General features: G+C 40.4%; 1 protein-coding gene across 1 annotated transcript in view; it reads left to right on the top strand.

The window, feature by feature from the left end:
- The window catches only part of ANKHD1 (ankyrin repeat and KH domain containing 1), an 85,110-nt gene that overhangs the window by 11,082 nt on the left and 46,565 nt on the right, over nucleotides 1-27,463 (top strand). The window contains 9 exon segments of the mRNA XM_031060591.1: nucleotides 8,901-9,057; nucleotides 11,116-11,263; nucleotides 12,123-12,270; nucleotides 13,335-13,568; nucleotides 15,096-15,190; nucleotides 17,584-17,821; nucleotides 18,006-18,197; nucleotides 19,646-19,755; nucleotides 26,944-27,031. Of these exon segments, the coding sequence (XP_030916451.1) occupies nucleotides 9,017-9,057; nucleotides 11,116-11,263; nucleotides 12,123-12,270; nucleotides 13,335-13,568; nucleotides 15,096-15,190; nucleotides 17,584-17,821; nucleotides 18,006-18,197; nucleotides 19,646-19,755; nucleotides 26,944-27,031 (1,294 nt within the window). The 5' untranslated portion in view covers nucleotides 8,901-9,016.

The following is a 27,463-nucleotide window of genomic DNA, read 5'->3' as shown; positions in this document are numbered from 1 at the left end:
CCGGCCATGGCTGAAGTTTTCCCTTAGCTAATCACAGCAAGGCTGGTGAGCAGGACACAACCAGAAGAGTGTTTGTTTCAAGTGTATGAGTATAAAATGGAGTTGAATAGTCTCTGGTGCTGCAGCCCTGGGGAAGGTGTGGAGGGTTTGTGGCAGGAGGAGATAACGAGGAAGGGAGGACTGGCAAGGGAAAATGCATTGGGCACCCAAGTAGTTTGCTGTGGTTTTGCTGCTGTGGCAAATGATTCTGGGTGTGTATTGCTGGCTTTTATCTGTGTTAAGGGTGAAAAAAAAAATCCCTGACTTGGTCATTCAAAATAATTTTAAAACAAAGTGCTAAGCCCCTATTTTAACTGTGATATCCAGTGTAACTCCCATTTAATCCCAGCAAAGCACCAAAACAAGTTCAGGTTTTTCAGAGTCACATAGATAAACCACTGTTTAATCCCATTCTTTTCCTTTATAATTTGAATTAAAGTTAGTACTGTGTTTTAAATATCTTTCTCAAATCTTATATTTTCTTACAATCAAAAGCAGGTTGGGAAGAAGGCCTTAGTTGCCAATGGGCAAAAGTGCTTTTTCTATTAAAAAAATAAAAACCGAACCAGAACAAACCCCAACAATTTAGGCAAGCTGGTGGAAATAGTTATTCTCAGACAGAACTGGCAGTTGTTTTCACTGTAATATTGCTTCTGTCCTGATTGCAGTTGCTGCTTTAAAACACAAGGTAATCCAAGAGTCAGAATTTCCTCCCAGATGGTCCCCCACAGTGAGATGGGTGGAAAAGCAGTTTGCTGCTGCTGAAGTACATCTGTAATCATGACACCAGAGTAATTCATGATGCTTCCATACAAACTACATGCAACAAATGTAGGATCAAAGTGCACTTGTTTGAGTGATGAGCACGATTTTCTGCACATATGTGATGAGTGTGTCTGGAAGTTGTGGTTCCTGTAAGGGGTCACCAGTGTTGAGGGTTGCATCTGGGAACTTGCTGCCTTCTAGTAAGGCAAATGTTTCTTTGATAGAGATTTAATAGAAAAAAATATTAAAAAATGAAAGGTTAAATTTATTTATAAAGATCCTGGATTAGGGAGCAAGCATTTGGAACAAACATTGTGAATGAGTGACAGGAAGGTTTGTGAGGTGGGTAGGATGGTTTAGTGGCTGTTTGCTGTCCTAGTCAGGCAGTAATCTGCTGTTCCTGCAGGGTTTTCTCTCCTCTTACCAGTTCTGGTGGTGCCTAGAAAGACCTTTTGCTGGTCAGATTTATCTTGTGCTGAGAGAAAACTCTCTCTTCTTTTCCCCAGTGTGAGGGCAGTGGGGGAAACATGGGGAGAGGAGGAGCACAAAGTCATCCTTCTGGAAGTGGTCAAATGTTAGATTGGCACAAAAAAGCTCATGTTATTTTAGCTTTAGAAAAGGCAACTTAGTGTTCATACCTGGGAGAAAATGGATGCCTAATGAAAGCTTGGAAAAGTCAAACTGACAGAAAAATTGAGAGTTCTGCTGTAGCAAAGTCTGGCATGGTCAGGATTTTAAATAAGATGAGGAATTTCGAGGAGATAGTTATGTGGATAATTTTTCTGGTATTATTCTGTCCTATTTAACCTCTCATATGTTAACAAATCTCTGCTAAAATGTTTAAACCAATCTTTTATTTCAGTGTTCTAAACTAAAATATGTCTGGTATTCCTTATCTGTTAAATACCTGTATTCTGCCTTGCATTCTGAAAACAAAGGAATGGGTTGAATGGAGTTGGTGGAGAGAAATTAAATGAAATTTCAGACTATTTGGGAAGATTGGGATTTTTCTAGAAACATCTGTAAGTCTATAAAAAGCTGTTTTTCATTGCTGAATTTGCTTACTGGGTTTCCAAGCTTAACTAAAAATGGAAATTGGTGGCTGAGGTAGTGAATTCCCTGATTAGGTAACCCTTATTGAAGTGACGTGAGACCAAATTGAAATCTAAATTTATAAATTGATACTTAATGAATCTAATTTCTCAAAAGAAATGTTAATGAATATTGACTAGTTAATCAAGGATTTGTATTTGTGTGGAATCTAAAATTAGCTTTCAGAGTGTGAGATATTTAAGCACACTAATGTAAAAAGGAGATGATCTCAAAAAAGGAACCCTTGCCATCAAAATGTTACTGAAATAACAGTAAGAACTAACTGTAGCTGGAGAAGCACTTCCTGGCTTTTGATTTTGGAAAGGAAAATCTTGCTGCTACAGCTGCCATGCTGGAAAGAGGAGAGAATGTGGTGGAGATTGCTGGCTCCTGTTCCCACAAATGCATTGAAAGAGATGGAAATGCAAGTGTAATATTAAGAGTTTGTAGTGTCAAGTAAGTGAAAAATGGGAGCTGGAATTAGGGGAAGTTTTCTCCCAAGCTGTGGGTATGTTGGAATGGCCTTTCAGGTTTGTTTTTTCAGGCATTCCCTTTCACTTGTGAATATTGTGGATGATTTCCTATTGTGTTTAAGATGGTGCATTTGTGAAGAAGGGATATTTTGAGATAAGGACCATGAATTACAGTCCAGGATAATAAATTTCTGCTTTTGCCAGAAAATGCTTAGCAGATGATATTAACATGATTTTTCAGATTGCACTGAAAATGTCATTTTTAAGCATCACAGTTTGCTGTCAGGAATATGATTTGTAGCAATTGAGAACTCAGCTGCTCTTAAGTCTATGGGTAACTGTGATGGTGACACATGAAATATTGTAAAATGCTAATTAATAAAATTAAAAAAAAAAACCTTAAGCTGTAGTTCTTAATTTCATGCTAAATGAATTTTATTTAGCATGTCCAAATACTAATTGAGAAGAAGAGAAATAAAAATTGCAGCCAGTGAGTTCTGTTTGTGCTGTGCACTTGGTAAGATGAGAAAATAGTTTTGTAGTGAAAATTTCTATCACCTGTATATGAAAGGATATTTTCTTGAGTGAAGTGCAGATACACCAGGGCTGGTGGAGGTACAGTGAGTTTTCATTGCTCTGGAGCTGAGCTGAAATCAGACCATAACTGTGATTTTCAGTGGTAGTGATTCCAAAGGCGTGTGCTTGGCTTGGAATCACTGAAAGCCTCAATGTAGTTTTTGTAGTGTTTTAGAAAACAGAGCTAAAATAATCCCTACCATATCAAACTGGGAGCAGTAGTGTTGAAATGACCTTCTGAAAAATGGAGAAGCATTCTGGATAATGCTTTTCTTCAAAAAAAATAGCCAAAAATCCCAAATGGCATTGCTCAGTCTGTACTCTCACATTTTCCTTATACTACAAGTAGACTTTTCTTGTAATTCCAGTGTTCTTTAGCTTAGTGTGGATTAGTTTTTTTTAACAACACTTCATATGAAAGTTTTTAAAAGCATATGAATTTTAGAAGATCAGTGCACTAGAATAAATTATTGGTATTTTCTAATTTTGTTTACCTGAAGAGCACTACTCAATATGTGGCTTTTGCCTTGAGGACTTAACCTGACCAATCAGCATACAATAAGCTACATGTAAATATTTAAAATATATTCAAAAAATTGTAAATATATTTATGTCCCTCATTCTGATGCTGCAAATTAGGTATCTTAATGCAGTGAAACTTGCAAATGACTTCCTTTGGGTTTGCTTGGCTTTGGATTGCTCTTTACAAGCAATGTGGGGGATGCTTTTCTTTGGTTTACTGGCTCTGAAACTGATCTAATATGAAATTTGTGTTTGGGAAGATGTTTAGATATCATCAGAGAGGAGCCAAGTGCACATTTTTGTTACTCACACCGGCAATGTGTAACTTTGCCACTTTGCCACCTGAGACCTTAGAGAACAGCCTGTGTTCAGTTCTGCTTGTTGCTTTCTTGTCTTGTGGTAGCTGGGTGATGAGCTGGAGTTGAGACTGTTCTGGAGGGGTCACTGCTTGTTGGCATGAGGCTTTGGACAGTCTAGAACTTCTCAGTTCCTCTGAATGGAGATTCCAGTAAAGAACCTAAAACAAAGTTCCCCCCTCTCCTTCCGGGAACCCTCTTCACCTTGTTTGAGGTACTTACTGCTTGTACACCAGGCTGGGTAGAGCAGATTCCTGGCATACTGGTAAAAAGAGACACATTTCTGGGCCATGATTCTCATTTTGTACTTCTTTGGGCCTTTTAAAGCTGTCCACGTTTCCATCACAACCTGTCTTTGGAGTGGATAAGCCCTTAAGGACTCCCAGCTGATTCTGTATGAACTGAAGCTGAGTTAGACTTTGGGATGAACATGAGGGCAGAAATTGGACATGCTACAAGTAAATGTCCTCCAGTGTGTGTTAGAGCATGCAGTGTGCTGGAACTGACAGGGCAAGCACACAATCACCACTGAATCTGCAGGGCTTTGCGAGGATTATTGGACATTATCTCTTGGATATGTTGATGTTTTTGGAGCAGTCTCCTTCGATGTTCAAAGTATATGTTGACACCAGCTGTGTCCTATGAGGGACTTAACTGTGTTTTTTAAAGGCACAAACCTGATGGTGTTTCCTTTTTTTTTCTTTTTGAGGCAATATCTGTATCTCTGACTAATTAAATTCAGATCACACTGAGAAGTTACCAGCTCATTTCAGGTTTCCTTAAAACTCTGATCTTGGTAGTTACAAGGTGGGAATACCCTGATGAGTCTGAAAGTCAACAAGGAAATGGGAGTGTTGGTTATAGGAGCGTAGGTGTGTATCTGATGAGCAAACTTTTCCCTTGAAAGGTGAGTTCCTTGTTCTAATACACCTCTGTAATCAACTCCAGGCTAATTTAAATAGTTCAGTCATATGGCATTAAGGTGTGGAACATCTGGCATTATCTGGCCCAGAGTTCAGTCATTGACCTTTTCCATTGTTGGGTAGTGCTGCTGGCTTGTTCCTGTGGGGTTTGTGAACAGCTGGCACATGGCTCCAGCAGCAGGTGCTCAGATAGAGCTGCCCACCACAGAAGATGTGAAGATGTGTCTGGCACTTCTCATCTGAAGATGTGCAGGCTTTTCCCTGCAGAGGGTAAAGCAGGAACATCACAGTACAGGTGAAAGTCTCTCCACTCTCTGTTCTTCCAGTTGTCTATGGTTCAGGAATATCCTAAATAGTGACTTTTAGGGCCTCTCTTCTTAGGCTGTTAGATGGCACAGGCTTTACAGTGATTCTGTCCAAGCTATTTTTGTGTTCACCTTTTTGGTCTTTTCATGGCAGCTTATGTTGGATGAAGGCATTTCCTTTTGGCTTGCTTAAGACCATACTCTTCATCATTTTAGTGTTCAGCTGTAACCTTGCATTAGAAGCGTCACCCTCTCCATACAATTAATGACTGTGGACTGTTCTCAGCAAAAAACAATGGGTCCCACATTCTCTTTTCAGACTTAAACCTGCAACAGTGATCAGTCCATGAAGAGATGGAAAGGATGGCCTCTATAGAGGCATGTGTGTAATCCAGGAAGTACAGAATGTCACACCTTGGGTCCAGTTCAGATAGTGTCAGATCAGTAAGATATTAGAGAGACTGTAATAATGTAAGAAATTGTGGTCACTCTTGTGCAAGAGTGTGTAGAATGGTCCTGAGAATGCTTTCAGTATTTGTTGGATGGGAGGAAGCAAGAAGAATTTTGGCCAAGATCTTGCACATAAATCAGACTGCTGGAGTCCCCTGTGTGTATGAGAGTGACACAAGAACAAGTGGTTTGGGCACAAAATGAAGGAAATTAGAGATTAAAAGACACATGAGCATTACAGCATTGAGATTCTAGCATAGTCATCCTAAATCATAACAAAATAAAAACTTCAGATTGTTATTATATAGTAAATTATTGAGTATAATGTGCAAAAGGGGGTGAATGAATGTGTGTCTGCAGTGGTAATTCTTGTAATCTGTCTCCCTTTGACTCCAGCCAGCCAAACAAATTTCAGCTCTGATGTCTTCTGTGGCTGTTGATTAATTTTAGCCTGTGCAATATAAAAATATGAAAATAAGAGCTGGGGATGGTACCTGGATTGAGTTCTAGCTGGTGAGGTCGATAAAAGGCATCTTCCACTTACCCTCTGAAAGGCCTTGATGTGGTTATAGCTCATTTTTTGGAACAAAGTCTGAAACAAGAGTGAGCTGTAAGTGTGCTCTGACTGTCCAGAAGGAAGAGCCAGGGACCTGTGGTTGCTGAGTCCTCCAGGAGACCACCAAGTAAAATCCATGAAAACAGATACTTGGGAATAGGAGAGCTGCAGTGGGTCAAGTTTGTCTGTGTTGACCTGGCACAGAAGATCTGGAGGTGTTTAAAAAAAGACTGGATATGGCACTCAGTACCATGGTTTAGATGAGGAGTTGTAGCATGGATTGGACTCTATGATCTTTAAGGTCTCTTCCAACCCAGTGATTCTGTGAATTCTGTGAAATTTTAGTGTGATTTCTGCCTTCAGAAATCCCAGGTATGAATGCCACAGCAAATTTTTAAAACAGAGAAGATATCAAGTGTAGGTCCTGCTTGTCCAGGCAACCTGTCATTCTACTGCCTTGGTGGGCTGAAACAATGGAGATATCCAGTGTAGTTGCAGATAGCCAGGTCATGTGGGCTTTTGGGTTGTGTGGGGTTTTCATGGTGGTGTTTTGGTAGTTCTTTGGGTTGGTTTCTTTTGGCTGGACTTTGTATTTTCCACTTCTTTTGTCAACAGTAGAGCTGTTAACAGCTCCTTCAATTAGAGCTTCTTTAAGTGGAGGGAAGCTGCAGTTGTGTTGCTCCTTGTAAGCTAAATCTGTGCATTTTTAGCCTTTGCTCAGGGGTCCTGTGGATTTCTCTCGAGTACTTTTCCATGTTGTTTACCACGGTGTTCAGCTCTGGTTGCAGCAGTCCCAGATGAGGCCTCAGTGCTGAGTTGTGAAGACTTAATTCTTTGTCTTTCCTTCAGCAGTGCTTTATGTACACTGCAATGCAGCGTAAGCCAGCACTGCCACCAGAAATAGCTCGTGCAAACATCTCAGCAGTTACTTTGTGAGCCACTGGGGAAGCAGAGCTGTGGAAAAACTATCACTTTCTTGGTGTATTTGGAACGAAATTGATGTCCTGACCCAGTTTTGCAGTGACTGTCCCCCACTGTCCCACCTGCAGAGATGACAGGACTTCCAACCCTTTCACACCACCAGCATATCCATTTTACATGAATACATAAGGCATGAGCTGTGGCATTTGAGGCTTGTTTATTAACTTTGCTATATTTAACAGCCATGGCCATGGGGGTGGTGGCCTCAACAGTTTGGAGGTGGAAGGGGTCATGTGGCCAGTGGCCTCCAAGAGTCCATGGCCCCTCATTTTTATGCTCTGGTTGCTCTGGACTAGCCAGGCTTCTGACCCAGACAGTTGGATTTCTGATTTCATTGCAGAGTGGGCAATCAGTTATGAATTGGTTTTTGTAGCTCCTTGATAATGCTGAAGGGATCCAGATGTGGGATGTTGGAGCCAGGGAGGAAGCGCACAAGTCTCTAAAGCAGCTCATTGAACCTCCAATGTTCATTTCCATCAGCTGCACCCTGGGGGAGGTGTCTGTCTGTCTGTCTGTCTCAATGGCAGGAGAGGGATTCTCCGTCATGTCCAGCATCACGTTCCAGTGCTGCCAGCCAGCACTTGGAGCACTGCACCAGCTGTGCAGGGTAAGGTCACAGCGTACCTGGTGTGTGCTGGCATAAAGAGATTTAGGGTGGAGAGATTTGGTAAGTATTGATTCTGACGTTATCGAGAAGCAAATTGGATGTTCTCAAACTGTGGAAATACGTTGTCTGAAGACAATGTTCAAACTTAAAACACGATTTATTCTGTAATAATTCCAAGCTGGGTTGTGGGAATTCAAACATTTATATTGTGGTGTAAATCAAGCCTGCAGAGAGATGCACGTACCAAATAGCAAATCTTCTGAGGGATAAGGTGCTTATATCCAGAGGTTTCTATCTAATTTGACCCTTTTTAACAGCTAAGGAATTGAAGTTACTGATTCATGACTGGTGAACCTGGCTGATCTATAAACCAGTAACCATTTGTTTTTTGTAGCACATGAAATGGATTGATTTATGTTTGGGGATTTTTTGTGGGTGGCCAGGAGATGTTTGTGCTGTTTGTGCATTTGTACCTGAAGATACAAGCCCTGCCCACCCTGCAGTGTTTGTTTCCACATGTTAAATAGGCTGTGCTCAACTATGAGGAGTAAAACCTGTGTGAAGTAAAACTTGAGCAAAGAAACTGTTATAAAAAAAGAAACTGTTAAGAAAGTTCCTTGAATCTAAGCATTTCTGCTGTGTCTTTGAAGGAGAGGCATTGATTTCAAGTATTCTTAAAATATTTGAGATTTCATTTCCTAACTTTTGTTCCTGTAGCTAGAGCAGGGCAGTTTAGAGTGGTAAATTGGTGAAATTTAAACTAATAAACATTTAAATTTTTCCTACTTTTAAAAATAATATATATTAGAACTCAGTCTGCTTTGCTTTGGGTGGGAAAGGGATAATAAGTGTTTTAAGTTGAAAAATTCTTCACATTCAGAAATATTTAAATCACATCTGTTGCTCAAACTTCTGGTTTTGGGCTTCAATGCCTGGATTTATCCTTAATACCCCAATATGATGGTTTTTGAGCTTCTTTTAAGTTCTTCAAAGGTATGAGTTGAGACATCGGGACAAGTAACAAAGCTGCCAATTGACAAATAGAGGGTTTTTACTGCTATATTATAGTTAATTAAATATTCAGGTCTTGGGCAAATGTTAGTAGGTAGTTTAGTTTTAAGTAGCTAATTATCTGGCATGTTTGCAAATGATTTTTAACTAATAGTGCATGTGGCTGAACTCTAAAATAGTGTCTTTGCATTTCTTTTGTGTGACTTTCATACTAACCCGACTGATGAACGAACGTGCACTGAAGGAATTGGTAAATTGTCCACTGCCGATGGCAAAGCCTTCGCAGATCCCGAGGTTCTCCGGAGACTGACGTCGTCTGTCAGCTGCGCGCTGGACGAGGCGGCCGCCGCGCTGACGCGCATGAGGGCCGAGAACAACCACAACAACGGACAGGTGGACAAGTACGTGCTGGGCACCCTGCTTCTCCAGTTAAATCCAGTTCATTGTACATACCGACCGCCCCTGGTTCACCAGCTATGGGGTTTTATTTCAAATCCACTTAATTGTACATACTGACCACCCCTGGTTCTCCAATTATGGGATTTTATTTCAAATTCACTTAATTTTACGTACTGACCACCCCTGGTTCACCAAATAAGGAATTTTATTTCAAATCAAGTTAATTGTATGTACTGACCACCCTGGTTCCCCTAGTATGGGATTTTATTTCAAATCCAGTTAGTTGTACGTACTGACCACCCCTAGTTCCTTAACTATGGAATGGGATTTTATTTCAAATCCAGTTAGTTGTATGTACTGACCATTCCTGGTTCCCCATCTATGGAATAGGATTTTATTTCAAATTCAGTTCATTGTGCATACTGACCAACTCCAGTTCCCCAACTATGGAATAGAATTTTATTTCAAATTCACTTAATTGTATGTACTGACCACCCCTGGTTCCCCAGCTATGGGATTTTATTTCAAATCCAGTTCTATGTACGTACTGACCACCCCCCATTCCCCAACTATGGAGTGGGATTTTGTTTCAAATTCAGTTAATTGTACATACTGACCACCTCCAGTTCCCCAACTACGGGATGGGATTTTTTTTTCAAATTCAGTTAATTGTACATACTGACCACCCCTGGTTCTCCGGCTATGGAATGGGAATTTATTTCAAATTCAGTTAATTGTATATACTGACCACCCCTGGTTCTCCAACTATGGGATTTTATTTCAAAATCAATTAATTTTATGTACTGACCCCCCCCAGTTCACCAAATAAGGAATTTTATTTCAAATCCAGTTAGTTGTACATACTGACCACCCCTGGTTCTCCAACTATGGGATTTTATTTCAAATTCAGTTCTGTGTATGCACTGACCACCCCCCGTTCCCCAGCTATGGAATGGGTTTTTATTTCAAATTCAGTTAATTGTACGTACTGACTACTCCTAGTTCCCCAGCTACAGAATAGGATTTTAATTCAAAATCAATTAATTTTATGTACTGACCCCCCCCAGTTCCCCAGCTATGGAATGGGATTTTATTTCAAATGCAGTTATTTGTACATACTGACCACCCCTGGTTCTCCAACTATGGGATTTTATTTCAAAATCAATTAATTTTATGTAATGACCAGCCCTGGTTCCCCAGATAAGGAATTTTATTTTAAATTCGGTTTATTTTACATACTGGCCACTCCCAGTTCCCCAGCTATGGAATGGGATTTTATTTCAAATGCAGTTATTTGTACATACTGACCACCCCCAGTTCCCCAGCTATGGAATGGGATTTTATTTCAAATTCAGGTAATTTTATAGTTAGTAATGGAGCTATTCTGCTGCTAGCAGAAGCAGATTGCATCTGAAGGTGTAATTACTATCCCATCAGGTTATTCACTTCACTGGATAAGAGGAAAGTACAAAAAAATGTTACTTTCTAACATGATGCTCTGGTGTACCAGAGAGCTGAGTTCTTATTCAAGAAAGTTCAAGCTCTTAGCTGTATGTGAGTAGGTGATTGCTCTCTTAATTACAGAAGTTTTTCTGGTTGGAGTATTCATATTAGTGGTCTCTGTGATACTTGACTGCTGACTTTTTGGCTTTGTCTGCAATAGGAATTTGCCTTGGCACCTGCAGTCAGCAGTTTGTCATGGTCACAGCCTCTGTGTCTCTGGCATTCGCTGAAGTGGGAATAGCATCAGAGAGGTTTGCTCCTGTCTTGCAAACACCACAAAAACCAGTTTTGAGCACTCCTCTCTGCATCTGGTCTGTATGAGAGCATATTACCAGTTAGCAACTGATGGGAAGTGTCTATCTCCATTTCACCTGTGGCAATATCGTGTATGTATATAGATAAACTTTAAAAATATATATACATATAAAGGTGTATTTTCAAGTAAAGCTTAGCACTGAAGTCCAGAGTCTTTACTGAAAGGCTTCCTCCTTGCCTAGGAAAGCTGCCCAGCTGTTGCAGGTGTGTTTTAAGCTGACTGTGTGGTTCCTGTTTTGCAGTCGCAGTTTGGCAGAGGCGTGCTCCGATGGGGATGTAAATGCTGTCCGGAAGCTGCTGGATGAGGGACGGAGCGTAAATGAACATACTGAAGAAGGGGAGAGTCTTCTTTGCTTGGCCTGCTCAGCAGGATATTATGAATTGGCACAAGTAAGTAACAAGTACAGTTAGAACTAAACATTTGTGAAGCATTGTCTGAGGGGCTTCTTTGATAGGTAAACATTTTAGCTATTGTGGTTATTATAATTTTTTATTATTTCAACAGAATATCAGTGCACGCAGCTTATTGTGGGTTTCTAGTTATTGTTTGGGTTTCTTTGATGGAAAATGCAGTCACAGATGCCTTTAGGTTGAATGGACTTGTCTGAGGAATGAATCCTGTGTTTAGTGATGTATCTACTTTTCTGGCGTTATTCTAGATGCAGTCCAGCTGTTCTGCCGAGCAAGAGTATCTAAAATAGCAATAAACCCAAATACTACAACTGGTTGCCTTCTAAAAGCTGATGTCTCAGTCACACAATCCTTTTTCTATATCACATTTGTATCAAAAGTGCATTAATTTCTGTTAATTTTGAGCTATATTGCTTCTGTATCTAAGAGCAGCTGCTTTGAAATGTTTAGGTGATAGTTCTCAGAAATGCCCAACTTCACATTCTGGTGCCAAAACACAGGACAGGGAGAGAACTTCTCACCCATGAGCTTGACCTGTGGGTTCCCTGGTCATTATTGCAGGTGACATTTTCTGTGCTGTCATTCTGGTCAGTACATTGCCCTGTGACTTGTGAAAATGTCCATATTTCACTGGAACTTAGATATGAACAAATGCAGAAACTCAGAATTTTCTGCAGCAGAGCCCAGTGCAGGCAGTAACTGTGCATGGTCCTGGGGGTGGCACTGGGCTGTGAGGGACTGTGGCAGCTGGCTGGGGAGCCAGTCTCACAAATCCCATAGAATTAAAACCAAAAGGTTGATGTTACAATCTACTCACTGTAGTGAATTTTTCCCTCAGGTGCTTCTAGCCATGCACGCCAACGTTGAAGATCGAGGGAATAAAGGGGACATCACTCCCTTGATGGCAGCTGCCAGTGGAGGCTACGTGGATATTGTTAAACTCCTTCTTGTCCATTGTGCAGATGTCAATGCACAGTCCTCCACAGGTAACTGGGGAGCAGCACAGTTAGTAAGGCTGGCACATAAGGCACACAGCTCTTCTGAACATCTGTGTTTTTGTCTAACACTTTCATTCACAAGAAAACATGACAGGAACTGTTAGGAATAGACCAGATCTGCAGTGAATGTGTTTGGAGTCTTAACTGGCCGTTATTAAATATGGGTTTTAATATAAATTCTAATGGAAAGCACTGTTCCTGTAAAAACCACTCTGGTGTTAGAGAAAAAGAAAAATGTATGAAGTTTATCTTTTCTCATTGGTATAGTCCAAAATTACCCAGTAAGATGACCATGGGATGCATCTCATCAACTCCAGTTATTTGTCTGTTACTTTTTACTAAAGAGGAGTTAAAATTTTTCAGTGCATTGAATGTTCTCTATTTTGCTGGTTCTTGACCACAGCTTAACTGACCTCACTGACAACATTACCTGCAGTTGGATTCTGTTTATTAAGATAGAATTTAAACTTTGTTCAAATTTTCACACAAGTTACGTGTCCAAGCTATGAGATATTCTTTTATCTTTCTGTTTAGCCATTTTAAGCTAAGTTACCTTAAAATTGACTGTAGCATTTAAAACATGAGCCATATGTGAGTGTCTGTCACTTACAGTACCAGAGTTTTTAAATTATAAATTTATTCTCAGCCAGCAGTAGAAGATTTTCAGGGAATTACAGGATACAATCTTAGGCAAAAAAAAAAAAAAAAGAAAGACAAAACAAAAAAACACCCCCCAGCTCTACAGTATCAATTACTCATTGATCTTTTTGTTCATGTTTATTTGATCTAATTTTGTGTGCTAAAGTAGAAAACATAACAGTCAAACTGAAAAAATCCTAATTTGTAATACTGGCTTGGCATTAAAACTTTCATGTTACAGTTATTTGGGGTTTTATACCCAGCCTGGAATGATGGGCTGGAGAAACATTGCTGTGAGGTGAAAAGCTGCTGCTGGTGATGTCCTTGGGTTTGTTGGAGCTGTTAACACTGATCTCCTTCCTGTGTTAGGAGTGGGTGATGGAAAGGGCTCTCATGCAACCTCTCCTCTGCAGGCAACACAGCTCTTACCTACGCCTGTGCTGGGGGCTTTGTGGACGTGGTGAAGGTGCTACTGAAAGCTGGTGCTAACATAGAAGACCACAATGAGAATGGACATACCCCCCTGATGGAAGCAGCCAGTGCAGGGCATGTGGAGGTTGCAAGAGTATTGCTGGAATATGGTGCAGGAATCAACACTCACTCCAACGAATTCAAAGAAAGTGCACTTACACTCGCATGCTATAAAGGTATTGTCTCTTCCCTTGTTTTGTAGTTTTGTTTAAATTTGTTTGCTTGGATTTATCTGACTAAAACTTTCAGCAATACTTTTTTTTGAACGTCTTCCTAAGAGTTTTGTAAAGCTGGATTTTGGTTTTAAGCTCAGTGTCACTAAATCTTCCGCTGTGGTGTCATGGTATTAATTCTGTATTTGTGTCCAGATGTGGTGGACATGTTTGACATGTTGCAGATGAAAACTTGTAACTGGCTGTGTCCAAACTTGTGCTTTGACACATCACCATTCTCTCCTCCTACCCACTACCACATTCCCTATTTCATTGCCAGTTCCCTCACCAACTGTCTGTGAATGCTGAAAACATCTCTATTGGTTCTTCAGAAAATGCAAAGTTGGAATGTGTGTTTCTGTAATTTCTGATGGGGAGACAATGCCTCCATTATTACTGGATTCTTTTCTTTCAGTGTAATTTGGGAGAATGCTATGAATTCTTAAGTGTGATGAACTTTTAGGGACTTTTGACATAATTTCTTTTGCTATTTAAAGCTTCTATGTAAAGTAACAGTGCAGTGGTAATCCACTGTGCTTCTATGGTTTGCTTTCCAACCATTGTTTTTCTACAAATAGAAAAGAAGGATGTGGATTATTGTCATAGTATCTTTAGGCTTTGCCTCTGTGGTTAGGATTGAGGGTACATACTATGTATAACCTATCTGAGGACTTGCATCTGGATTTGTCATGGATTTCCTACAGCATGTGGTAGTTACTTACAGGCAAATGCCAGTAATAGTACCCCTGAATGTGTTGGAGAGTCATTCTTGTTTCTTTCGATCCAGAACCTGATTGAGTCATGGAATGTAAAACCTTGAATCACAGAGATGTCCTGTATTATCTTTGACAAGATAGTTGATTGTTTTCTTGTCAGTTTATGTAAGACTAAGTTTTCCCACAGAGAAGAATGCTCATCAAGAGGCTAAAAACTTAGAAGGGACAATTTCTAAAATGACAGAAACTGTAATAGAGTTTAAATCAAGTTTTGGTAAAGCTCAGTAGAAGCTTTTAAAAATAATGTCAGATAATATATGTGTGTATCTTACTTCTTAGAAATATGTGAGTATTATTAAGAAGCTTAAAGTTAAGTTCAGACCTACATGGACCCATCCCTAAAAGACAATCCCCCCAGTTGTATACTGCCTTGGAACTCTTAAATGATCTGTCACTGTACAGTTCAATAGGGAATAAGCACAGTTTTGTAGCTTGAAGTCACAAGGAAAGGTTCTTGTGTAAACTTGAATTAGACAGGTCTGTCTCCATCTCACAGCTGAGCGATATCTTTGGGAAAGGCTTTCTGAAGGCTGCTGGCTTGTTTGCATTGGTATTTTTTAAAGAGTACTTTAAAAAGCCATGTTTGCCAGTGGTAACTTGTAAAGATTCTAACAGCAAACTGTGAAAATCTGAATTATTTCATTAAGTGTATTGTCTGTACTACTAAAAGTTGATGATGTGCAATGCTTATTTATTTTATCTGTTTCATTTGAAGGCCATTTAGATATGGTTCGTTTTTTGCTTGAAGCTGGAGCTGATCAAGAGCACAAAACAGATGAGATGCACACGGCGCTGATGGAGGCCTGCATGGTAAATACCTTTGTTTGTACTGTTCCCTCCTCAGGGAGAGAGGAATGCAAGAGGTGATAAAATAGAGTGAGCCTTGGATAACAAGCTGTTTGGGGGCTGCAAGTGAATTTGTGTGTTGTTACTGTAAAAAAAAGTGCTTACTGTAGCTCCCACCAGCTTCTCAGTCGAACTGCTCATAAAGGAAAAATACTTTAATTTTTGAGGGGATGATGTGTTGTTTTAAATGCTCCCTATGTGAAGTTTTGGTGACTAATCTGCAGTGCAGTGATGTAATACAAGTCACTAGTTTGGGGTTTTGTTTTGGTTTTTTTTTAGTGTGTTTTCCACCTCTGTTTTTATAAATAAGGTCTCTCAGTGTGTCGTGGAATGAGCCTTCCAAAAGTGCACTGAGCTGGATGATTCATGCATTACAATTGTCTGTTCATCACTGCCGGAAGTGTTTTGCATGGAGAGATGATTTGCTCTCTTCTAGGTTTCTGTAAATGAGGTTGTGAGGTTTTTCTTCTGACCTACCATTTTATTTTGAAAAATAATGTAGTCCTTAGTTCTCTAGCAACTGTCCACTTAATTTCAATGCAGCCATTGAGGGAAAACTTCCCTATCCAAGAGCATCATCTTAATAAATAGTGTGCTATTGTGTCAAAGCATATCTGTAACCATTTCTGTACAGACCTTGGATGACCTTTTCTCTCTTCTTCAAGCTGGGGAACTTCTTTGAAGAAAGAACAGGGGCCTTGTTTCCATAGGAAGCACAGCAAAAAGAGGGAAACAGATTTTTCTCCCAGTAGCCTGTACTCCTTGGAAGATAGGCTGCAGTGTTCCTCCAGTCTGCTGAGAGCTGGAGGATCAAGTGTTCTTTCAGTGCAGTTGTGAGGTGATGATGCAAGAGACCAAGGTCAGGGTGTAACTGGGGAGCTGTGTCCAAGTCTTCCATAGTGAGCTGGTAATTGTATCCTTGAATAGCCTTCCCTGGAGGAGAGCCTGGTGCCAGTAAGGAATTCAGAAGGACAGTGGGTGCATGCTGTCACCTAAAGGAGATTGCACCACAACTGCAGACTAAAGGTTAATCAGCCCCACTGTTCTGTTTAGGTTGGGGTTTTTTGTTTGCTTTTTCTTGGTTTCCTGGTGAAACAATCCAAGGGCTGGCTTAATTTGGAGATATGAAGCAGCTCACTTGGGGGAGAGAGTTGTGAGGTTTGCCTGCATATTTTCAGCTCTTTGGTGTTTCAGACTAGGTATTCTGACATTACAGAGTGTGTATTGACATTTGAAAGCAACAGAAAGGAAGATGAGCCTTTGAAGTCCCAACCCCATCCATAACAAGGGATTTGTTTTTTGTTATCATTCAGCTGCACCCTTGCACAAGGGAGCTGTTCCACCAAATTGTTGTGACTGTTCCCAATCTTCATCTCTTTCCATCTAAGGAATGCAGTAGGTACAGGTTGCTGAGGTGTCTGGTCTCTGATCACCAATTCTTTTGTAAGTGCCTCAGAGTTTGTTTTAGTCAGGACAGTGCCACACTTGGGTTAATGCCTCTAATGAGGTGGCTGTTGGCTTTTAGGTTTCTCAACCTCTGAGAACAACAGCCTGTGTTTAATGTGCACCCCTGATTGCTGCCCATCTCAGGTTACCTACAACCTGCTTCATGATCAGCTTAAGCTTTCCTCTTTCGCCGATGTTGTGGCTCTCTACCAACTACACCTTCGGTCAAACGTGGATTTTAGATACTTGGTCCATTGCAAGTAATGGAGAGGTTTAAGGGTACTTTCTTGAGAAGTTGGCAGATACACCTATGTTCTTTGCTTGCTCAGACTGCTCTGGTAATCCTAATTTTCTTGTTCTATGGCTTCACCTGGGCATTTTTCAGTCACCTTTAAGAGTTTTTCCAGGTCTTCTCTCCTCCTGTTACCTGCCTTATTGTTACCACTTCAGTTTTTCTTGCAGGTATCTTTCCCAGGATGTAGAAGTTGCCAAGTGGGGCTTTTTTGGGTTTTGTTTGTAGAAGTCATGAATCAACTACTACTACAAAGAATAAGAAAATATTTTTTTCTTACGCTTGTTTTGAGGTTTAGTTTAGGAGGGAGTTTATTACTTATGACGCTTGTTTGCTATCTCTAGTATGTTGTGTCCCAAAGATTGTGCTGCAAATTAAGTCTTGTGCCATAATTCTTTTTTTCCTCAAAAGATATAAATACCACCATATATATCTAGCTCTATTTTCCTTAGATGTAGGTGGAAAACTAAATGTTGGTTAGGTCCAAGTATTACCATTAAACCATGATAAATAAAAAAGCCCTGTCTTTGTAGGATCATTTTCAGGCCTGGTGTGATAATGATTGCAACTACAGCATGAAGTGACTCCAGTTGTGACTCCTGGTTGCCCTTTCTTGCAGGACGGGCACGTGGAGGTGGCACGGCTGCTGTTGGACAGCGGTGCCCAGGTGAACATGCCCGCAGATTCCTTTGAGTCCCCGCTCACTCTGGCTGCTTGTGGCGGGCACGTGGAGCTGGCAGCACTTCTGATCGAGCGAGGAGCCAACCTGGAGGAGGTTAATGATGAAGGTTACACACCTCTGATGGAAGCTGCCCGGGAAGGCCACGAAGAGATGGTGGCCTTGCTGCTGGCACAAGGTGAGATCCCGTGGCCATGGAGCCTCAAAAGGACACAGTGTGATCCATGGCCAGCAGGTGTCCTGTGCAGATTGCTCTGATACTGCTGTACCCAGAGAGCAGAGCTCAAACACCCAAACTGCTGTGGGGGTGATGAGCATTCACCTCCCCAGCCAGTGTCAGTAATGGCTGCTTTGTTTCCCAGGGGCAAATATTAACGCACAGACAGAGGAAACGCAGGAAACAGCCCTGACCCTGGCCTGCTGTGGAGGCTTCTCTGAAGTTGCTGACTTCCTTATTAAGGCAGGAGCTGATATAGAGCTTGGTTGCTCAACACCTTTGATGGAAGCTGCTCAAGAGGGTCATCTTGAACTGGTGAAATACTTGCTGGCAGCAGGTATGTGTTCAGAGCAAGTGATTAAGCCCACAGATACTATGGACTTGATGTGTTTTGTATGATTTGGAACATCGTTGGGCTTTTGATAGTGACAGTGTTGTAACAAGAAACAATATCCTCAGATAATTTAGCAAGGAGGAAAAAGCATATGTTGCACCTCAGTATCTCTTGATACTGGTAACAGAGGAAAGTGCCTCCTGGAGCAGGTGATCCTGTTCCATATCTAGGAAGCATCCATTCATTAGAAACATTGTTTCCAGCTATCTGCATCTAGGACAGAATTTTAATGCAGATAATGCTTGGTTTTGCTTGCTACTCCAGCTTTGACTACGCCTGGTTATCTGCATTCAGTCTCCCTGAATAACCAGTTCTTTAGGAATGGTGTGCTGGGAAGTAGTGTGCAAGACAGATTCTGGAATGTGCTGAATTTCTGTGATGAATGAGCTTTACTACTACATTACACAGTAGTAAAAATTAAATCTTGCTGGAGTTTGGGGTAAAATGATGCTTCAATGTTCATCTTTCAGTTTATAGACTTGGTAGAGTCTAAAGTATTCTGCTTAAAATAATAAAGAAAAAGGAGCTGTATTTGGGATATCTTCCTTGTTGTGGAAGGTGATTTATTTGTATGCTCTAAGAATAAGCATAAAATTGGCTGGATTTGTAATTTTAGAAAGTGAAGCTCCCTGCTCATCGAGGGACAGTAACAACTGTGCCACTTGGTGCAGTGACACCAGCATGTGACACCTGTCACCAGCTCCCTTGGAATGCTCACTGCCTGCACTTCACTGCTGATAGTGTAGAAAGTTGATTAAGGAGCCTTGTTTTGGCATCAGGGAGTCTCTAATTATACCTCACACCTTAAAAATAAGAAAATGGCTAATCACATTGGCATTTCTTTTTTTAAGAGTAATGTGTTACATATGAAGAGTCAAGTGTAGTTTTCAGAGAGCTGGTGTCTATGAAGCTAGACAAATTATTTCAAAAAAAGGGTTTTAAAGCAAGTGATTTTCAAGAGCAGGAAAGAAGGGAGATTTGTGGAAGTGTATGGCTTTGTTGTATTAATACTAATTCAGTGATGTGCATTTTGTCTGGTCTCCCTTGGCATACAGCTCTGAGTTAAATGGACAGTCTGCAAAACTGTCTGGATTCCCTTTTACTTGATGTAACACCTGAAATCCTTCTTGCTGTAGAGGGACTGCAGGAATGAGCAAACATCTAAGTTTAACTGCTTGGATTGTCAGTCATGCTTTTTCCAAGCCTTGGCTTACCCCCTCTCCTTGGAGTGTTTTCGCTATGAGAGCAATTTTTGCCATGAGAGCAATGCTCTTGGACTGTGGAGGCTGTTGGTCAGTAGGATATAGCTGCTGTCAGAGATTTTTGTGTTTATCTGATGTGAAACACTTGATAAGGACATGTCCAATATAAAAAAAATGTTGTGTTTGTAGGAGCCAATGTTCATGCCACTACAGCGACGGGAGATACAGCTTTGACCTACGCCTGTGAAAATGGACACACAGATGTGGCAGATGTGTTGCTTCAGGCTGGTGCTGATCTGGTAAGGCTTCTGCTGCATTTGTGGGCAAAGTGCTTTGGTTTCAAACTGTAAGGACAAGCATGTGTGCTTAGAGAACAGAGTGATGAGCTTAGGTATAGAGATTGATATATGGCTCTGTACAGAGGCGTGAGAAAAGCTTTTATTAGAGCCTGCATATTCTGTTTGGTCTAGAAAATAAAAGTTCTTATGGGTAATCTACTATGAATTTTAAATGGTTTAGCAGTAGGAACTCCTGCTTCTCTATACCAGTGTCAGTCTCCGAACACTTTTAGTCTCTTAATTTGTGCAAATTACTACATAAAAACTCCAAACAAAGCAATGTCTTCTAAATGACCAGCATAATCTGATCTCTTTTCTTTGTTCTAACTCTTGGGTTTAGCACATTGCTTTCCCCATTTTTATTTTCTGTAATGTAAACTAATTTGTTTGGAGACCCAAAACTGCCTCTTCACCAGCTACAGAGATATAACATTTGACTATTAATTAGTAAAAACAATTGATACTTTAGTCTTCCAAAGGTGTTTAGGAGCCTTATGTCAAACAAGGCTCAAGCTGGAAAAAATGTTACTTTGGTTTCCTAGGAGGAGTATTCTCCTTTCCCCCACCTTGCCCCATGTACTCACTGCTCTGTGTTTTATTTTGCTTGGGGGATGGGTTGGGGTTTTGTTTGGATATTCTGAAATTTTTGTTCCTTTTAAAAAACTAAGAAAGCCAGGAAAATTTCTCATTGAACCTGATAAATCAGCATGCTAATGAAGTTACTTAAATTTCAGTCACTAATGAAGTTTTTTTGAGTTTTATTTAATACTAATGCTGTAATTTGGAGTAATTTACAGTATTCTTTGAGACTTTACTCTTTTTGGGGGGCTTGTTTAATTCTTCTGCAGTAATGTCAGTAATGTTCTGCTTAATTTGTTCTTATCAGGGAGGAAAATCATATTTTTGGGGGGGTTATGGGATTTTAGCAGGGATATTGGATGGGGTAGTCTTGGAAAGTTCTGTTCAACCCAGATCATTCTGTGATTATTTTATGAAAAGTGATTCTAGTCCCCATAGAGTTTTGTCAGAATTGGGGGTGACCATTACCACCACGTCTCAGCACAAACAGGTGCTGTTCTGGTCACTGCAGAGAGGAACTGATGCTTCTCAGGGACTGATCCTCTGGCCTAGATATCAAACATGTCATTCAGGAACCAGTGGAGATCTTGAGAGCTCTGTCACATTCACTAAGCAATGTGGCTTTGTAAACATCAGGAGAATTTAAAAAATGATGGCTGGGATGAACTTTCTTCTGTTAGTGGTTGATTTTTCCTTCAAGTTCTGCAGTGACAAGTAGTGCTAGAAATGAGCAGTGTTAGAGTGCTCATCTGTCTGCTGGAGAACTGCTCAATCCTCTATGGATTTTTCTCCTTGTGACTAATTGTTCATGAAGTCTGGCATGTTAACAATTCTTGTGTGCTTTTCTGATGCCCTTCTTCAAGGGATCTTTTCCATGTCCTTACAGAGTTAGCCTGTCAAAATCTGTAGCAAAACTAGCTGGCAGGCCTGCACCTTTTCTTGTTAATGTATGCATTTTGAAATCAACTTGCTTTTGCCAAATGTATGAATGACTGAATCTGAGGCACATCTGAAGCCTTCAGCCTGTGATCCCATCTGTGCCATAGTTACATTCTAGTTCCCCCATCCCCTCCAGGAGTAGGGACTTCCAGGGTCTCAGCTTGAGCTGCTACCACTGGATCAAACGTAAATTTTATTGTTTACAACTTCTATGGGGACAGAACAGCTCGTTTAGATTTTGTGATCTATGTGAGTAAAGGTTTGGACATTGGAACTCCGAAATATAAATTGATAAAAGCATTTTTTAAAAGCAGAAATATGGTTTAGTAACTTCAGGAAAATATATCCGGCATTTCAGTAAAACATCTATTTACCAGTGTGGCAAGGATTGTCTAATATCAAAGGTGAAAGGATAATTTTTCCTAGAAGATTGTTTTTCTTTCCTATTTCTTCTTAATGTCTTTCCCAGCAGTTACCTTCATCTCAAGGGTTGTGTAAGGTAAGATGTGGGAGGTACATAAATGTTCCCACAGGAACCAGGTTAAGGACTGTAAATCTCACAATGAGCATTGGTGATATTTAATGAGAGGTGATATCCTGCTTTTAAGCTGCTTACCTTTCAGTAAACTAAAAGGACCATTCTGAATGCCTGTTCCCTCTTGATGTAGAATCACACCTGGATTAAAGGAGATTCTGGTGTCCCTTTTGAAGGCAGTTCTGCTCCTGACAGGGTGGTTGCACCTTTGTCTGTTTCAGTGTAGCTGCAAACGTAAGAGAGATGTTCTTTTTTGAACAGTGAGATCATCTCAGCTTTTCTCAGCTGGGAAATACAGAAAAGAGTTTTAAATTGGGATTTTTTATCCCAATTTAACCTGGATCCTCTTGCAGCTGTGCTACATAGGAGTTGGTCTAGTGATGAAATTTACCTTTCTCCTACAAGATTTATGGGAGCTTTTATGCAGAAGTGAAGAGATGGAAGAGAACCCATGAGGACAGCTTCATTCTTGAATTTTTCTCATTTTACACTGTCAGGGTCTCCCCAAACCTCCTTAGTACTTGTTAAGATTCCACATCTTGCTTTGCTTAGAAGACTAAAACTGGCTACCTGGCATCACATAATTCTAATTGCAAAAAAACCCCAGCATGCCAGACTACCTCTTAATTCTTCTCCTATGACACAATGCTTTTGCAGACATGTTTCTGTCAGGGCAGGGATCATTGTTTTGCCTTCAGGTGATAGCATCCCTCACACTAATGTGGCTCCCAAATTAAAAACTCCCTTTCCTTGATGTGTGTGACAGACTGTGGGTTTATGTATTGTGTATGAGACACCATTTAAACATCTACAAAAGCAGCCAGTCTTCTGGAATTTGAATTCACAACTCTGGGGGTTGCTGTGTTGCTGTTACAGTGAGGAATCCGAGGTGCTGTTATGTTTTTCCCTACTGGTTTTTGAACCATCAGGGGAAGATCAGGGATTTCTGGCTTTTTTAGACTTGGCCCTTAGTCTTGTGTAGATAAAGCATGGTAGGACATGTGAAGCTTATTTTTGTAGTCAACACTTTTTGGCTGTTGCACTCTCTGGATGGTGCAAAGTACAATGAAATTCTTTGTTTTGCCAGTAGTGAACGAAAATCCATCTTGTCTGTAACAAAGATGCTGTGTCTGACCTTTGTGCTCTCTTTGTGGATCTGAATGGCTCATGGTAGGAGTCTGAACTCATGAGAGCTTCATTCTTGGTCTTACCATTGTTCTTGCCTGCCTCATGCCAACAAACCAGTTTTCAGCTGGTGGATCTCATCCAATTTAAGTTCATATTCCAGGTCTTCATGACCAGGAATCTTTGTTTGTAGAGCAAGAGCCATGAGTTCTTCTTTCTCCTTCTGCAGGACAAGCAGGAAGACTTTAAGACAATTTTGGAGGGCATAGAGCCAGGCAGGCATCAGGTCAGGTTGGCCTTTGATGCTTGTAAGCTGCAGCCTCAGGATGCATGCTAAGGACAAGCATGGTTTTAAGGCATCAGTCTCTTCAAAGATCTAGAGACTCCCTGTGCAGACTAGATGGGGCTTGTTCTTGTTCTGTATTTTCCCTCCTACTGGGTTTTCTAAAACTGGTTTTAAAAAACAATATCCCAACCTTCCCAAATGCAGCAGGTTATCTCATTGATAGCAGCCCTCTTAAATCTGTCTCCTCTAAGGTCTTCCATTTTTAGATGTTTACTTTAAACTAGAGGCCTAGTTGAGTTTTCAGGAAGGTTATTTGGGCAGGTAGGTTGGTGACTGCTGGAATGAGTTCAGTCTTGAAAATCAGCAATGTAGGGACTGTAACTTTTTGCAACAAAAGCTTTCTCTAAATCATTTTGTTCAGAATAATATTTAGATTTCTGTTAAATATTCACTGTTGTCATGGATGAGGGAGACTTGTTAAAGAACTGAAAAGTTGGAGCTTTACTTTGAAAACAGATTTTCTTATTGAACATTTAAATAGCATGTGACATGGAGGAAAAAAATCAAATAACTATCCTAGTGATTAATATAACCATGAATATTTGTGAACCAAGAAGAATTGTATGTGGGGAAAGCCCTTATGTAGCTGATCTTGGAATTGCCTAAACCATAAACCTCAAAAGGAAGAACTAAAAAAATACCAATCATTGTCATAAGATGCTCCTGACTCTGCTCTGCTCTTGGAAGTATTGATTTGCCTAGAAAGGAAATAATTGTTGCTGACAGGAATCTTATCTCCTCCTTGAGTCCCAGTGGGAAAGGTGCAGACAATGTAAACTCCTGCCTGGTTTGGGTAACACTCTCACTTTCCCCTCCCTTCCGATCTGTTACCCAAAGCCACAGAAAATTCTCCCTGGGTGTTCTTTCTATCCCAACAGAATTAGCAGGAGAGCACATCACCCATGAGTTTAGAGAATGACTTTCCAGATGTGGCAGAGGTGTTCTCCTTTCTTCCTCTTCCTGATTGTACTAATTCCCACATTCCTCAGGGCTGGAGCAGTGACAGGAGGGGGTGCTGTGGTGAGCCCTACAGTGCAGAGAGGCAAGGGGATTGTGTTTGGAGACAGTTTACTGGGTTTAGATAATACAAAGTAAACATCAGTGTGCACTTCATATAAATAAAAGAAAAAAACACATTGTAAAGGTAATGAGGATACTTTGGGACAACTTTCATTTTCTCTGTCCTGATTTTGATTATCTAATGCAGCTGAAAAAGAGATAGATATAGATATATATCCATAGATGGAATCTCTGAAATTTATGTTTATTCTAGGTAAAAAGACAGGATGTGAGGAGACAAAGGCACAGCACTGTCTCAGCCTCTTATTTTGGCTTGTCCTAGATGTCTTCCCTTAAAGCTTGAGTTGATGCTGTTTGATAGCATTATTAGGGCTATAGAGAGTGCTGAAGTCAGAAGGAATTTAATCTTAAAATAAAACATGCGTTTCTATCTTCCAATGTGAAAAATACCATCAGAATGCCATAAGTTTTGAAGATCTACAGCAGGTGGGCACCCAAATGGTTTGGTTTGGCTGGACTGATGGTGTGCATGGTGCTGCAAGGATTGAAAGTGTGTAGTAGCTGAGGATCAAGTTCTGCCTGCTTGAGGAAGTGACAGTTGGTTAAACTGGGCAGAATCCCTGCATTGCATTTCAATGAGGAAGCCTCCTGGCGTCCGTGTTGGAGACTTCCAACAGTGAAGTCTGTTAGGAAGGCAGAATGTTGCAAATAATTATTCCTAACTGCCAATTATCTGCTACATCTCAGTGCAATACAGGATGCTTTACACTACCTTGAATAGAGCTAAGGTGACCTAAAATAAATTTTGCATTTTGCCATCTTTGCATCGGTAATGGATTTCGAATCGGGTGTGAGATAGTTCAGCAGCAGTGTCCAGGTCCTGCTCAGAGCAGAGTGGTAGTCAGGAATTCTTTGCACCCACAGCTGCTTTGAGAGTGATGTGCTGGTGGAACCAGGGGTTTGCTGTGCTTCAGGCACACAGCAGCATCTGGCTTTTTAGGATCTCTTGGCAGAGGCCGAGGAAGGAAAAACTATGCCAAATACCAGAGTAAGCATCAGGACTTAAGGGCATGCCATTAATTCTTACAATCATAGGGCCACATGTTAACATAATTACCTTTACATGTCCTGTAAATGTTTCTGCCATGCAGACAGTCCAGAAGCAGGTATTTATTGACATCTAAGCAGTCATTGCCCTGTGAGGAGTATCTATTAAATTTTTTTTAAAGTGACTTCAGTAGTAAGTCTGTAAGGTTTGCTGTGCCTGTGTGTGCTAGTGTGTTGTACTGCTGAGTGAGCAAAGAAATCAAAGCTCTAATGTGGGATTTAGCCATGTGTTAAAGCAGTGGTGGACAGGAACACAGAGCTTTTGTGAAGGCTGAGGAGCAGAGCAGGAGCAGGAGAGAGGCAATGGAATCTCTTTAGAGTGAAGGATGTGCTTGGATTGGGAGCCAGTATCCAACAGAAGATCCAGTCAAGAAGTTTCTTCTTCAAGTGTACTAACAGAAAACTAACTTAACATGCAGCTTGCAACTAGAGCAAGCCATATGTCAAAGGACATATGCAGAGTTTTCAGGAATACAGAAACTGTGAAGGAAGGAATTGAGTTGTTCTGTCAAATTTCTTCTTGCCTGACTGTATTTGTAGGTAGCCATGACACCCACTGTCAGTAATAAATGTTAACTTTCACTATCAGGTATACATGGGATTACAAAGTAAAGAGTGAATTTAGAGCTTGGCTTCCAAGATATCTGATCAAAAACCACACATTCCTATTATTGATCAGACTGAATGTTATTTAAATAGGATAATATTGAGTATAGAGAGCACATACAAACACTCCCAGGAAGATTATGTTCTCTCCCCTTGTTCTTTGGGAGGGTTAATATCATTGCTCAGCATTCTTTGTGGTATTGATCATGTCTACATAGCAGGCACATTGTCTAGTTCTGTAGCTGCTCTAATACAGTTGTATTCAACCACATCTTTCTAGTATTCAGACTTTTTAAATTAGAAAATTGTTCCTGATGCTCATTCCCTTTTTGTTGGTTTGTATCATCCTTTTCTCAGCTTTCTGCTTTATTCTACAATCCTCTTAGAGACTTCTTGTGAGCTGCAGTGATTTGTCTCATATTTATTTCTGATCCTCTTCAGTATGTTTTATAAATGTTGTGCGCACTCAAGGCATTATTGCAGTTTTGAGGTCTGGCAGCACATGGCAGCTCTCTGAACTGTGGCTCTGCAGTTCATGGTTATTGGGAACTTCCTGATATTGGGTGACATTTGTGTTAAATCTTCCACCTTTTCTGAGGAGGAAGCAAGGTCTTCCTCTGCTCATGTATGTTACACTTTTGAGCACTAAAATAAAAAGGGGGTTGTAAGGTGTGATTCCAGTATGGATGTTGTCCTAATCCTTTTTAACAGTGTGATTTAGTATTTAAGATAACATGAAAATTGACACCAGTCAGTTTACATTTATTACAGGCTGCTTGTGAGAGATATCTTCTGCTCAGATAGGTAATTCTGGTCCCATCACAAGATACTTCAGCAGCTGAAACAATGGTACAATTTTTGCCCATTTATACATCTTTTATTTCTTCTCTAGGAGCACGAATCTGAAGGTGGGAGAACCCCACTCATGAAGGCTGCACGAGCTGGTCACTTATGCACCGTGCAATTCCTTATTAGCAAAGGTAAATGCTAGTTTACATAACTAATTAAAAACTTTAAATGCCACTTTATAATGCCACATGTTTGTGATCCATATTTAAAATTATTCTGGTTATATGTATATGAGCATTTGTCAACCCCCTAAAGGTTTTTTGAATTTCATGTAGTTCATGATAGAATGAATTACAAAATATTTTCCTAGTTACTGTTCTTACTCTGTTATATAGATTAGATTTGAAGTATAGCAGATATTTTCAGTTTCTTAAAGAAAGGATTTCCTCCTTCAGAAACGCACATCAAGTACTGTCTGAAAGAGTAGCAACTGCACCACATAGTGATGCTGCTCAGAGCTCAGTGAACATTTGGAATTGTGCTTCTTACACCATGTGTTCCCTCACTTAACGCTTACAAGCCCACTGTTGCTGTTGCAACTGCCTTGTCTTTACAAGGTGAGG

Source organism: Geospiza fortis, unplaced genomic scaffold, assembly GCF_000277835.1.
Source record: "Geospiza fortis unplaced genomic scaffold, GeoFor_1.0 scaffold413, whole genome shotgun sequence".
Classification (NCBI taxonomy): Eukaryota; Metazoa; Chordata; class Aves; order Passeriformes; family Thraupidae; genus Geospiza; species Geospiza fortis.
This window is presented reverse-complemented; position numbering and strand designations above follow the sequence as displayed.